Genomic DNA, 12,886 nt, shown 5'->3' on the forward strand with positions numbered 1-12,886 from the left:
CACTACAAAGGAGTGCTGAGAACTACACAAAATGAGGTAAGCAAAAGACATTTTCCTTAGAACAACCTCAAACTCCAGGGTGATTTGGAAACAGCAATTGTGGGTTCCACAAGTCATTTTAAATTGGTTGCTTTGGTTCTGAATAATTCCTTTTCCATAGTGTCAGCAAGGTCTGGCACATGAAGAGAAGTAAGTGATTGCAGAAGCTTAATCCTGTCAGTCATTACAGACACTGCTTTTGCATCTGCATTTGCACAGCCCTGTGCTGAGTCGCTGGCAGCTCTGCTTGCCCTGCCACCTTTTGTTTCTACAAGAAAGGTGCTAAGAACATCAGCCAGAAGCAGCTCTGCACGCATCAGTGTGGCCAGGGGCCAGGAACAAGTCAATCACCTGGGACTTTTTTAAACCCAGCCCTGTAGGGAGCAGCCTCATCTTGGCACACTGTGGTATGTCAGGAGTGTCAGCACAGCTCTGCTGGGAAGCAGAGGGCAACGAATTTTAAGGCAATTGCAGCACAAGGTCTGGACACTTGAAATGCAGTTCTGCCCTTTCGAGGTATTCTCTGACAGTCCCTGCAGAAAGAAGAGATCACAGGCAAAACGTCAGGCACACAGAAACAAGCTCATACAAACATCTTACAGTGCTTCTTAGCATTTTTTCCCCTCTCTACTCACTTCCTCCCTCTTTCCAAGCCCATAACAACGCCTTTTATCAACACATTCACCCCCCCACACACCCAGAGCAGTTACCTCTAGAGGGAAATCATTCTGTAGTTCAGCGTCAGCTCCAGCAACAGCCTGGCAGAGTGCGGTGGATTTTGCATCATGCCCAGGCCCTGCTGGCTTCCCAGGGCTGCATTCTCTGCTGGGCTGAAAGCCTGCTCAGTGCTGGAGAGAGTCTGTTGCACTGTCAGCTCTGCTGGAAGAGCTCCAAACCTGTGCCAGGTGCCAGCACTTGCTCAGAAGCAGCCTAGCACAACCCTGCCATGCTCCAGACCTGTTGGAGGGCTGAGCCATGTAGGAGGTATTACTTTGGGTCTACCACACTTTTGAAACAGATGTCAGCAAGAGGCCCATTCCTGGCCTTTAGCTTGTCCCTTTGTCAGGGTATTTCTGCAGGGACAGGATGAGGGTCAATGGCTTCAGACTAGAGCAGAGCAGATTGAGATTGGATGTGAGGAACAAGTTGTGCACCATGAGGCTGCTGGAACACTGCAACAGGCTGACCAGGGATGTGGTTGAGGCTCCATCCCTGGAGATATTCAAGGTGAGGCTGGACAGGGCTCTGGGCAACCTGATCCAGTGGAGAATATTCTTGCTGAGTGCAGAGGGTTGGACTGGATAAGCTTTGGAGCTCCCTTCCAACCCAGACTGTTCTCTGATCCTGTGATTATGGAAAGCAGTAGATTCTGTGTTCCCCTTAGGGTTACTCTTCATGTTGATTGATTTTTGTTTTGTTTTATTTGGATCATAGAATCATGGAATCTGTTTGGTTGGAATAAACCATTCAGATCATTCAGTCCAATGATTCTCTAACTTTGGTGCTAACCCATGGTCCTCAGCACCACATCTCTGCCTCTTTAAAACACTTTCATGGAATGGGGATTCAGCCACTGCTCTGGAGAGCCTGTGGGAGGCTCTGAAAACTCTTTCAGTGAAGAATTTTCTTGTAATGCCCAACCTAAACTCTATGATTCATCAAATGAGGAATCTATAGGTCCCCTTCTCCATTTCAAAGCAGTTTAAGGTAGTTCTGCTGACAACATAAAAGCAATGACAGTGACAACAACAATGAAACACAAGAATGGGCTGAAACTGCTCTAGAATTGCCATTTTGCAAGTATTTGGAGTTGAATTACCCAACAGACTTGCAGGGCATTTTGCAACAAGAAGTAGGAAGTTTGGTGTCTTTTATCTTCTAGGAGGGGAGGGAGAGAAGAAGGAAGAGATTAACCCTTAGCTTCCAGAACTGGGAAGATCTTGTTCACACTTTCATACCATAGTCTTCTGTCACACCCACAAAACTTCCCTTTGTGGGTTTGGGCTTGTTATGGCTGATAGAAAACAGAATCATAACAGAGAGCTAATTTAAATCCTCTCTGCCCTCTAAGGCTGGACTCAAAGCTTACAGGTGTGCTCTAAGGGTGGCAGAGCTCTGAACCAGCAACATGGGTAGTATCAGTGTAAACTGTTAATTGACTGTCTGGTGGCATGAGATTAACAGAAGGGCTTGAAAATACCCTGAGTGTGAACAAAATCCCTAATTCAGTGACTAAAAGCCATGAAAAATGACTAAGTTGTCTCATTTATAAATCCTGAGGGTGCCATGAGTTTGCATTCTTTGTTGGTGACTAAACCTCTGTACAAAATGTGTTTAATATCTGGAAAAATCCCATGAAAAAATGTGTTTAATATCTGTTTATTATCCTATGAAGCACACAAGGTTTGAAACCCTGCAGATTCAGAGAATCACAGAATCATAGAATGGTTTGGGTTGGAAGGGACCTCCAAAGCTCATCCAGTCCAACCCCCTGCACTCAGCAGGGACATCCTCCACTGGATCAGGTTGCCCAGAGCCCTGTCCAGCCTCACCTTGAATATCTCCAGGGATGGGGCCTCAACCTACTCCTTGGGCAACCTGTTCCAGTGTTCCACCACCCTCATGGTGTAGAATTTGTTCCTCACATCCAATCTCAATCTGCTGTGCTCTAGTTTGAAGCCATTGCTTCTGGTCCTGTCTCTGCAGACCTTTGCAAACAGTCCCTCTGCAGCCTTCTTGCAGCCTCTTTCAGCTACTGGAAGGCTACTATTGCCTAGTTCCCCCCCAGAACCTTCTCCTCTCCAGGCTGAACACCCCCAGCTCCCTCAGCCTGTCCTCATAGCAGAGGTGCTCCAACCCCTTGATCATTTTCATTGACCTCCTCTGGACCCTCTCCATCAAGTCCATGTCCTTCCTATACTGAGGTCTGCAGACCTGGATGCAGTACTCCAGGTGAAGTCTCCCCAGAGCAGAGCACAGTACCAGAACCACCTCTCTGGCTCTGCTGGCAAAGCTGCTTTGGATGCAGCCCCGGATGCGATTGGCTTTCTGGGTTTAGGTTGGAAGGGACCTTCAAGATCATCTAGTTCCAACCTCCTGCCATGGGCAGGGCCTGTTTACCTTATATTAAAGATGGAAGCCATACATAATCATGTGAAGCTTCATGGTGTAAAACAAATTGTCCAAATCTTGTGTCACAAAACTGTGTCAGAACCTGCAACTTCTGCTGCTCTGCCCACAGGGGCACCACATGGAGCCTGCTCCATTGATTCCAGCAGAGTGATGAAATGTTTCCTTTACAAGTTAATTTGATGTTAAAATCAGAAAAGTGTTAAATATTTCCCAGGTCTAAGATAAAGCCACAGTGTTTTATGGATTTGACACAGGCTCCAGCAGAGCCAAGAATTTCCAGGGGGTGGGGATGTTTAGGACAAAGCTGGTGAACCCAGAGCCAGGAGAATCAAAACTGGTTTACTTTTAAACTCAGCCCAGTTTACTTTTAACTTCTGTCTCCAGCAGAAGGACTTCTGGAGCGAGGACTGCAAAACGAATCCACCCACAGGAAATGAGATCTGGGTATGTGGAGGAAGTAGGAGTGAGGTAGCGTGGGAGAAATCTGCTCTGGGGGAGAGCACTTAGGGTAAGAAGGGGAGAAATAAGGAAAGGTCTCACCCTTGTAGGTGATTCACAGCTAACGAATTAATAGAGCAGAAAGTCAGCCTCAGGGGAGCTTAATCTCCAGAGAGCTCTGCAGTGGTGGCAGTCCCTCCTCACCCAAGTAAAAAGCCACAAATTACAGATTTTGTGCTTTATATCCTGGTAAAGGGTACCATCAGGAGACTCATTTCTAACTCCTGCTTGAATATACTCCTCACTTCCTGAAACCTTTCCTTTTTTTTTCCAGGCTAATGTCTGGGGGTTTATCTGCAGCTTTTCTTTGAGTCTGTTTGGGTTGTTGAAGATTTCAAGCAAGCAGCACTCAGTCCATTTTTAAGCTCTGAGATAGGGAAAATAAAAAAGCCTTTTCCCAGGGTAAATAAAGAATTTCTGGCATCTTAACATTTTCTGTACCCTCCAAGTGGCTGCAGTGGGAAAATAGCATTTGCCATGGAAATTGTCCCCACTGAGGTATGACGCTCTCAGCATTCCACTGGAGTTTTGTTTTGATTTGATTTCAAATCACTTTGTGAGCTCCTGCTGTACATTGGCCGCAGGCTTTGCTCTTTTTGTCTGCACTTTTAAGGCACAAAAGCAGTCGTGGCTGGTGTTGGCTTGAGCCATATGGTGACCAGATCCTTACCCTGTTCATTGCTGCCTGTCTCTGGGCGCAGAGATGCAGCAGAATTGACTCTGGGTGTGCCTACACTGCGCTGTTTATACAACTCTGCCCTTGTCTGCTGGCAGCCAGCGCATCTGTGCTTGCACTGGGGCAGACAATCCCTTCCAGATTACTTCCTCTCTTGCAACAGTTTGTTTTCAGATCCAATTCCATCAAACTTTGCAAAAGTTCCAAAAGGTTCCTCTTTTTAGCTCATTCAAGGCAATGGAACAACAACTGGGTACCCATTTCTTATGCTTCACTCATCAGGCACAAGCAGCAGAGCAGTTTCTCCTTCTGCATCCAGTGCTGGATGCAAAAACCCCAGCACTTGAAAATGTACTGTGCTGTAAGAGGAAACAGCAACTGCCCTTGGTCAAGAAGCTGGGATAAACTGAAATATGCAAGATTATGTCCCAGGAGCCTCACATCTTTACTGAAGCCAGTGAGACACAGGAAAAGCACACAGATTTGTATGTGCATGATGCACTGGTTCAGCAGCTACAGATGTCCCAAAGATAGTGTTTTTTATTGTTTTAGTATATCCACAGCAAATTGTCTAGGCTATTTCAGTCCAATTTTCTGGGGCCCTCAACACAAGACAATGGCTTTAAATGAGAGCAGAGGAGATTTAGGTTGGACATTGGGCAGAAATTCTTTAGCATGAGGGTGGTGGAACACTGCAATAGGCTGCCCAGAGCCCTAGTGGAAGCCCCATACCTGGAGACATTCAAGGTCAGGCTTGATGGGGTTCTGAGCAGCCTGATCTAGTTGGGGATGTCCCTGCTTAATGGAGAGGGTTGGACTAGATGACCTTTAAAGGTCTCTTCCAAACCAGTGCATTCTGTGATTCTGTTTCTCTTCTATACTAGCTCACACAGTTGGCCTCATGCTGGAAGCAGCACTGTGCCTGTTCTCTGTGCACTAGATGACATGGCTAATGTCTGTCACCTTTCCTTGGGTGCTCTCTCCTGTTGGTAGAGCATTTCAGTGTGTTCACTACTCAGAGCACCTCGACCTTACAGTCTGTAATTCCTCGAGGAGCTGTCTCAGTGCACAGCTGAGTCCCCAGGGAGGTGAGGGAGCTGCACTGCAGTCAGCAGTGTGACTGTGGCTTTCCATCAGCTCCCCACAGCCAGCAGTGTTCACCACCTAACCCAGCTTTTTTTTCTTCTGATTTGGTAAGTACCTTGAGGTCAGTGTTGGTGTGACTTTATCATTGCCTAAAGTCAGCTCAGGTACATCTGCATGAGCAGCCATCAGCCCTTGCCTGAAGTGGGGAGCTCCTGCCAAAGGCCTTTCTGTTGCACCGATGAGCTTTAGCGGTGGCAGAATGTTTTGCCCAAGGACTGGGTTTGTTGACCACAGTTTCCATCTCAGAGCTTTAAGCAATACTGGCCTGCACTTTTAAGTGTCCAGAGACTTTTATATGTCCTGAGGCAAACCTGAGCCAGTTCTCTGTGGCAAACAAAGAGGGTGGTGGACCAAAGGCAGGGTTAATGTAAGGGGACTGAGCAGCTGCAGGTTTCATGTTGACTAAAGAGGAAGTTGAATGTGAAGGTAGAGCCTGCACTGCTAACCTGGCTGAGCCTGGGGAACAGCAGACAGGCTCCTTTCTGCCTCTGTAGCTCTCCTGAGGGCAGCAGTTACAGCAGAAACTGATGTGCCCTGGCCTTTTCTAGCACTCTGAGAGTGTATGCCTTCAAAAGCTGCACACCCAGCCCCCTAAGCAATCCGGAGGCCTTTGGCTTTGCCACAAGATGCTTCACTCAGTTTTTCTGAGCTTTTTCACCAGAGGGTTGGGTGACAGCACCTGCTGAGGGAGGGCCCTGATAACACTTGTGGAGTATTCCACTGCTCTTGTGTTCTTGCTGTTTGCTCACTTCCTGAGCTGTGCACTGCTGAAACCTCCTCTGATGCAGTCTTATTGCTCTGGCCTACACGAGTGCTGCCTGCACCATACACTGTTACAGCTGCTCTTCAGAAGTAGGATCATAGAATAGCAGAATCATAGAATCACAGAATGGTCCGGGTTGGAAGGGACCTCCAAAGCTCATCCAATCCAAACTCCTCTGCAGTCAGCAGGGACGGGTTGCCCAGAGCCCTGATGAACCTCACCTTGAATATCCCCAGGGATGGGGCCACAGCTACCTCCCTGGGTAAGGTATGATGCTTTCACAGAACCCACGGAGTAACTCTACTGATTTTATGTATGTAATGGTAAATTCCAATTTCTTGCAGGTTGGTGTCAGTTTGTCTTACTGGTATCACACCAAAACCAAGAGCCATATCTTATAAAATAGGCAAGAACATGGATCTGAGGACTGTGATTCCTGTCTCCTTAAGGATTTTCTGCTAGGCACAGAAGAACACATACATGGAGGCACTTTCTTGAATTAGAGACAGGCTTTCAAAAAGAGAAGAAATTTATCTTTCAGGGTTGCATGCTTGATCAGCTCGGTGTTATCAGGGCATGCATAAGTTAAGTAACCTCCATTTCACTCAACAGAAGCCAGCTCAGTTACAACACAGGTGACACAACTGTAGGAAGCAGCAATGGCTGATTTTAGTCTATTTGTTATCAGGAAGCACAGAACAAGCTGCAACATCACATTCAGTGCCCTGACTGGCTGGCTAGGATGGAACTTCCCACGGTTTCTGAGTGGTCAGTGCTTGAAATGCACAAGTTCCTACTCACCCAGATACAAAGAGGCTGATGCTCATGGAAACGGGCTCCAAGCCCCAAGCACTGGATCAGAAACGATTACATTGTGCTCTGGAGTTACAACGTGAGCAACTGCCACCCCAGACACTTAGCCCATACCTGCTTTTAAAGTGACAACTGATTTTCCCTTTTGCTTTCTGCAGCCACAGACTGCCTTTTAGGTTTTGAAAGCAGTGCTCAGAGTTTCCTAGACAGCTGGGCGAGCACCTCCCACACAAATTCTCTTCTGTTTGAGACAGATAGAGGAACACTTTTACTCCACTGTAGCTGTGAGAAAAGCCCAGTCTGACAGATGTGTTTGAAGCACTGAGCTTGCATGCAGCTGGGCACAAACCTCACCATAAGACTGGAAGAGGTACTTGGGTGTACTGATCTAGAAGCAAGAGCCTTTGCTAGCAAATAGGTGAGGCTGGGCCTGTGAGATCTCCAAGCTGCCCAGCCAGGGGGTTGTGCTTCTCTCCACTGACTGGGCCAAAGCAGAGCCACTGTAAAATGAATGAATGCAAAGATGCAATGGGGGAGTGAGGGTAACACCTGTGCAGACCTGTGTGAAGGGAGGCCTGGGCAGGAGAAAAGAAGTCTGACATTTCCAGGAGTCCCTGTACAGTGCACAAAACAGACAAGCAGCTCCTGGAGCACAGCTCAGGGTGACCTTGCCCACTGAGCTGCAGATTCAGGCTGCTCTTCCTTACACTATTACAGACCTCATGAATTTTGCATTCTTCACAGCTAGGTGCTTCAAATCACCCTGGTGAAGCCTGGCATCATCCCTGAATATGTTGTAATGCCTAAACCAGGTGCCCAAGAGCACTGTGAATTAAGGCTCTGTATTTCTAATGATGATTTTAATCTTCTTTAATATGAGGGCTGTAAGAAGCATTTTCTTTGTTAATTCAGGAACTACTTGCTGCATCAATTATGGAATGGCCCCAAGCATACACCTGGTAGCCAGCAGAGCACAGGGGACATTCTCTTTGGGCAATGGAACGTCTCCATTTCCAAGAGTCCTAACTTTCCAAATGAAAGTGCTGTGGGAATAGGCAGCACAGCACAGGGGAAAGCAAGCAGGAGTGTAGCATTGCTGTAGCATGTATTTTTGCTTTAACTCTGCATGCTTCTCATTAGGAAACACAAAGATGCAGGCAGCTGCAGATGCGAAAAAGCAAAATGCAGAACGCCCTCTCTTTTTTTTTGCCCTCTGAATAAAGCAAGGCTGCAAGCAGTGAACACCCAAGACCAAATAGCTCAATGCCTTAGCACTTTGCTGTAGATCATTTGTTTCTTAACCAGGGCTTGGAGAATACCTCTTAGTGGTTCAGGTTTGCTACTGGCAATGCTCAGTGACCAGAGATTAATGGCTTGACATTCTCCACATAACTGTGACCAATCTTCGTCAAAATGCAGCGAAAGGCAAAGAACTGAAGCAGCACAGCAGCCTCTGTCAAGTATCAAGCGGCTGCTCTCAAGCTGCCCCAGGGGAGACTCAGGCTGGATCTCAGGAAATATTTCTACACTGGAAGGTTCTCAAACATTGGAACAGGCTGCCCAGGGCAGTGCTGGAGTCACCACCCCTGGGGGTGTTCCAGCAGCTGTGGAGCTATGTGCAGGGACATGGTTTGGTGTTGACCCTGTAATGCTGGGCGAGGGTTGGACTGGCTGAGCTTGGAGCTGCCTTTCAGCTGGATGTGTTCTGTGATTGTGTATTATTTGCAATAATGGCTTTACCGAGGTTTCTTTATTTGAAGGAAAGGTCCCTGCTGGAGTTTGAGAGTAAAGTTTAGACAGGCAACGTAAAGCCACTCTGCACGGCCTGTGTGTTTAATGCTGTTCTTTCTGACTCAGGTGTACACGGCTCTTGCCAGGGCAGAAACCGGAATGCTCTAAACTTCTGCTGCTGCGGAAGGTGACACTCCTTCCGCGGGCACACACCTGCACGGCTGGTAGAGATCTCTGGAAGCCAACTTCCCCAGCCCTCAGCTTGGCTCCAGCAGGGCCACCTAGGGCCGGTTATTCAGGGCCGTGTCCAGCCGGCTTCTGCAGGCATCCCTGGGCAGCCGGAGCGGGGCTACCTGCCGGGACCCGCTCCTCCCGGCGGCGGGCACAGGCACACCGTGCAGCGCGCGCCCGCATGTTGGCAACGCGCGCCCGCGGCGGTGGCCGGGACCCGAGCGCGCAGCTTCCCGCAGCGGCGCGGGGAGCGCGGGGAGCTCGGAGGCAGAGGCAAGGCGGGCGACGTCCTCCAGGGGCACCGCCGCCTTCCCCAGCGGGACGCCGGCACGTTGGCTCGGCGCACACCTCCGCCGGCGGGGCGCGGGGCCAGGCGGAGGGCCCCGCTGCGGGTGGGGGGCTGCGGGGGGGGCCTGCGGGTGCCTCCCGGAAGGGCTCGGCGCCCCGGCGGGCTGTCAGAGCCGCCCCGCCCGCTGCGCCCCCTCCCCCCGCTCCTTCCTCACCGCCCCCACCGCGCGCGCCCCCACCGCGCGCGCCCCCACCGCGCGCGCCCCCACCGCGCGCGCCCCCACCGCGCGCGCCCCCACCGCGCGCGCCCCCACCGCCGCGGAGCTGGTGCCGCCCCGCGCATGCGCGCCGCGCCTGCCGCCCCCCCGTTCAAACAGGAAGGCGGACATGTTGGCGTCTCGCGCAGGTTCCCCCGCCGCCGGCCGGCCTGACGCGCTGCGCTCCCCGTGAGCCGCTGCTGCCCTCCCGCCCCTCACGCTGCAGCCGTGGGGCGATCCCGAAGCTGCCCGCGCTGCCACCCTGCACGTGAGGCGGAGGAGCGAGGCGCGGAGCGGAGCCGGCGTTGGCAGCTGGAGGGGAAGGAGAGGGGAAGCGAGATGCTGCTGCTGCCGTCTCTCCGCCGCTGAGGTGACTCGTCCCTGCCCGCGGGAGGCCTCTGCGTGCCGCCGGCAGCCCGCAGCGGGCAGGGCGCAGCCGAGGAGAGCGACAGCCTCTGCCCCGGCCCGCCCCGGGCTCCCTCCCTCTTGTGCCCATGGAAGGACCCAGCTCCGGGCGCTGAGACACGCCGCCGAGAGGATTTTCCTACGTGGGTGTTGGTTGTTTTCTCCAATTTTTGCCTTCTTGGTGTGCCTGCAGACTTTTGCCATTTCTTTTCTTTCCTATTTTTTTCCCCTTCCCTCCCCTCTTCCCTGTTGTCTCTTTTTCTCCTGGTTTTGCGGGGAAAAGAGCTGCGCTTCGGAGCCTGGCACCGGCCCGCCGGCGCTGCTGCAGGGCGAGGAGGAGGAACCGCTACGCCGGCTGCCAGGGCGGCTTCCCCGGCTGGGAGGATGAGGTTGCCGAGGCGCTGGGGTCCGAGCAGAGCAGCGAGGGAGAGGAGACCTGCTGCTGCCGCGGCCTTGTGAGCACCCCAGCCAAGGCCTGCCTGGAGGAGCGGGGGAGCAGCAGCCTCGTCCTGCCCCCGGCCACGGACTCTCGGCTCTCGGCGTGGGGGAACTCGCCCCGGAGACTTCTGTGATTGAAGGGATTTGGCAGGAAGCGCTCCCCGGCCTGGCACAGGCTGTGCGGTTTCTCGTTTGTGCTCACTTGTTCCTGTTTTTTACTTTTTCATTATTTTTAACCTTACTTTGCTCGGGAATAAGGGAAACTTTTAATCTCCGGAAACATGTCGACGGGAGAAAGTTTTGAGTCTCGGTTTGAGAAAATCGACGTGACTTTAAAGGACCCCAAATCCGAAGTGAACGTGGACTGCTTGCTGGTGAGTAGGGAGCGCCGGTGGGCCCCCGGCCGCGTCCGCCCGAATTCCTTACCCTGTGGGACCGAATCTCGCCCTCCTGGCTGAGTCACCGCCCGCTCAGCTCCGCGCCCGTGCTGTGTTTGCTCAGCGCCGAGCGGAGGGTGCCTGGATGGCTTTGTGCAGGGAGAGCGGCTCCGGTGCCAGGGATGCACCCGCCCAGCCCTGCCCCAGCCTGGCAGCCTCTGGCTCCGGGCTCTTTCTGCAGCGGCTGGCACAAGGGGCGGCGGACGCTGTGTACGGAGGCTGACTCCCGAGTGCCAGTGGGCAGAGGCTGTCAGTAGCTGTGATGCATGGATTCCAACAACTGTTTTTAAGAGCGAGGTCAGCGTGAGCTGTGGTTAGGCACTGCACCGCTGATTGCAGCCTGTGCAGCGCAGACGTTTGCAAATGCTAACGAATGACGTGTAAAACCCAGCCCTGCGATTAACGTGCCCTTAATGGGCAAATAGCCACGGCAGGGGGTTAAATGCGTTCTAAATTACTTGGTGTGCAAGGCTTGAGATAGAGGGCTGCTTGCTTATGGTTTCCTGCCTTGATCATATCTGGTGGTTCTATGGATCTCTCCAGTGCGGCCGGTGTTAGAATTGCATCATCGGAAAGCAAACAAGAACACGTCCTGGCATAAAAACAACATAATTCGATAACTGCTTGACAAAAGTGGATGATATTTCAGTTGTGATGATAAAAAGCACCTCCAGAAAGCGTACACCAAATGCAGCCAGTTTGTTCGGGATGCAGCTGGGTGCTTAGCTGTGCCTAGGGATACTCTAAAATAGCACATTGCAGTTTGTGCAGTGTTGAAATAGAGAATTTCTTTTCCTTGTAGCAAGTGATAGAAGTTCTTTAGTGGTTTTCTTTTCTTTTTTTTTTTTTTTTTAATGGTTGCCTGTTGTAAGAGAGAACAAATAAATTTGTGCCTAGTGTGGGCTCGGATATTTGGGTTTGGAGGGGAGAGGGAGGCACGGGAGTGGAGATAGATCTTAATAATCGCTCTGCTGCTGCCTGGCTCTTAGCAGGAAGCTCGCTTGACCGTAAGGTGGGGGAGAGGTCAACAGACTTCAAGGAAAGGACCTGGAGAAGTCGATGGTGTTTTGTACTGTGCTTGTTACTGATTTGTGGATTCTGAAGCGTTGACAGGTCCAACCTCCAGAGCCCTGTGGAGATTGCTGCCACAAGGCAAAATAACGCTGTCCCTTTCAGTTGACTTGCTACTTTTGGTCTGGTTTCCTATCTGCCACCTTGGAGCTACAACTCAGGAGAGGTCTGATGGTTAGGATACATTGTGTGTGGCTTCTGAGAGCTCCGGCTGCTGTCCAGTCCCTATTCTGCACTCAGCTCTCTTGACAGGTGTCAGGAGCTCAGCTCCAGAGGCTTTTGTTAACTGTAACTCAGTTTTCCAGCGCTTTAGTGCTGGCTGTGCCAGGAGGACCTTCCTGCTGTGATAGTGAGAAGCTTGAAGGTATTGAAAGTGTAGCTGATACTACCTTTAACTGTATGCCTTCACCTTTTAATCAGGTTAAGGATTTTGCCCATTTCAGTTATCTTCATGGTGATTTGGAGCTAAGCTGCAGTCAGTATGGGAATGACCTTGGGATGCTTCCTACCATGCTTGGGTAAGGCATGGCTGCTTTATCCATGGCTGCTCATGGCTTGGATGGATGGACACTTTGCTGGCTGAAAAAGTGGCTGGAAGGCCAGGCCTAAAGAGCTAACTCCAGTTGGCAGCTGGTCACCAGTGGTGTTCCCCAGGGCTGAGTGCTGTGGCCAGCTCTGTTGAACACAGTTATCAATGATCTGGGTGAGGGGATGGAGAGCACTCTCGCCGAGTTTGCAGATGACACTAAGTTTGGTGGCGGTGTTGATCTTCTGGAGGGTAGGAAGGCTCTGCAGAGGGACCTGGCCAGGCTAGATCACTGGGCTGAGAAGAGCAAAGCCAGTGCCAGGTCCTGCTCTTGAGTGACAATGACCCCATGAATGCTCCAGGCTTGGGATGCTGGCTGGAAAGCTGCCTGGTGGAACAAGGCATGGGGGATGTTGCTCCACAGCTGGTTGAAGA

At 51.3% G+C, this 12,886-nt stretch overlaps 1 protein-coding gene across 3 annotated transcripts in view; it reads left to right on the top strand.

The window, feature by feature from the left end:
- The first annotated feature begins 10,514 nt into the window (after positions 1-10,514).
- The window catches only part of ROCK1 (Rho associated coiled-coil containing protein kinase 1), a 100,429-nt gene continuing 98,057 nt past the window's right edge, over positions 10,515-12,886 (top strand). For all 3 annotated transcript variants that reach the window (XR_008463167.1, XM_054179684.1, XM_054179685.1), the window contains exon 1: positions 10,515-10,791. Coding sequence is in view for 2 of the 3 variants with exons in the window: in XM_054179684.1 (XP_054035659.1) it covers positions 10,699-10,791 (93 nt within the window). In the remaining variant the exon portion in view is untranslated. The remainder of the gene's footprint in view (positions 10,792-12,886) is intronic.

The sequence above is a fragment of the Dryobates pubescens genome, chromosome 3 (assembly GCF_014839835.1).
Source record: "Dryobates pubescens isolate bDryPub1 chromosome 3, bDryPub1.pri, whole genome shotgun sequence".
Classification (NCBI taxonomy): domain Eukaryota; kingdom Metazoa; phylum Chordata; class Aves; order Piciformes; family Picidae; genus Dryobates; species Dryobates pubescens.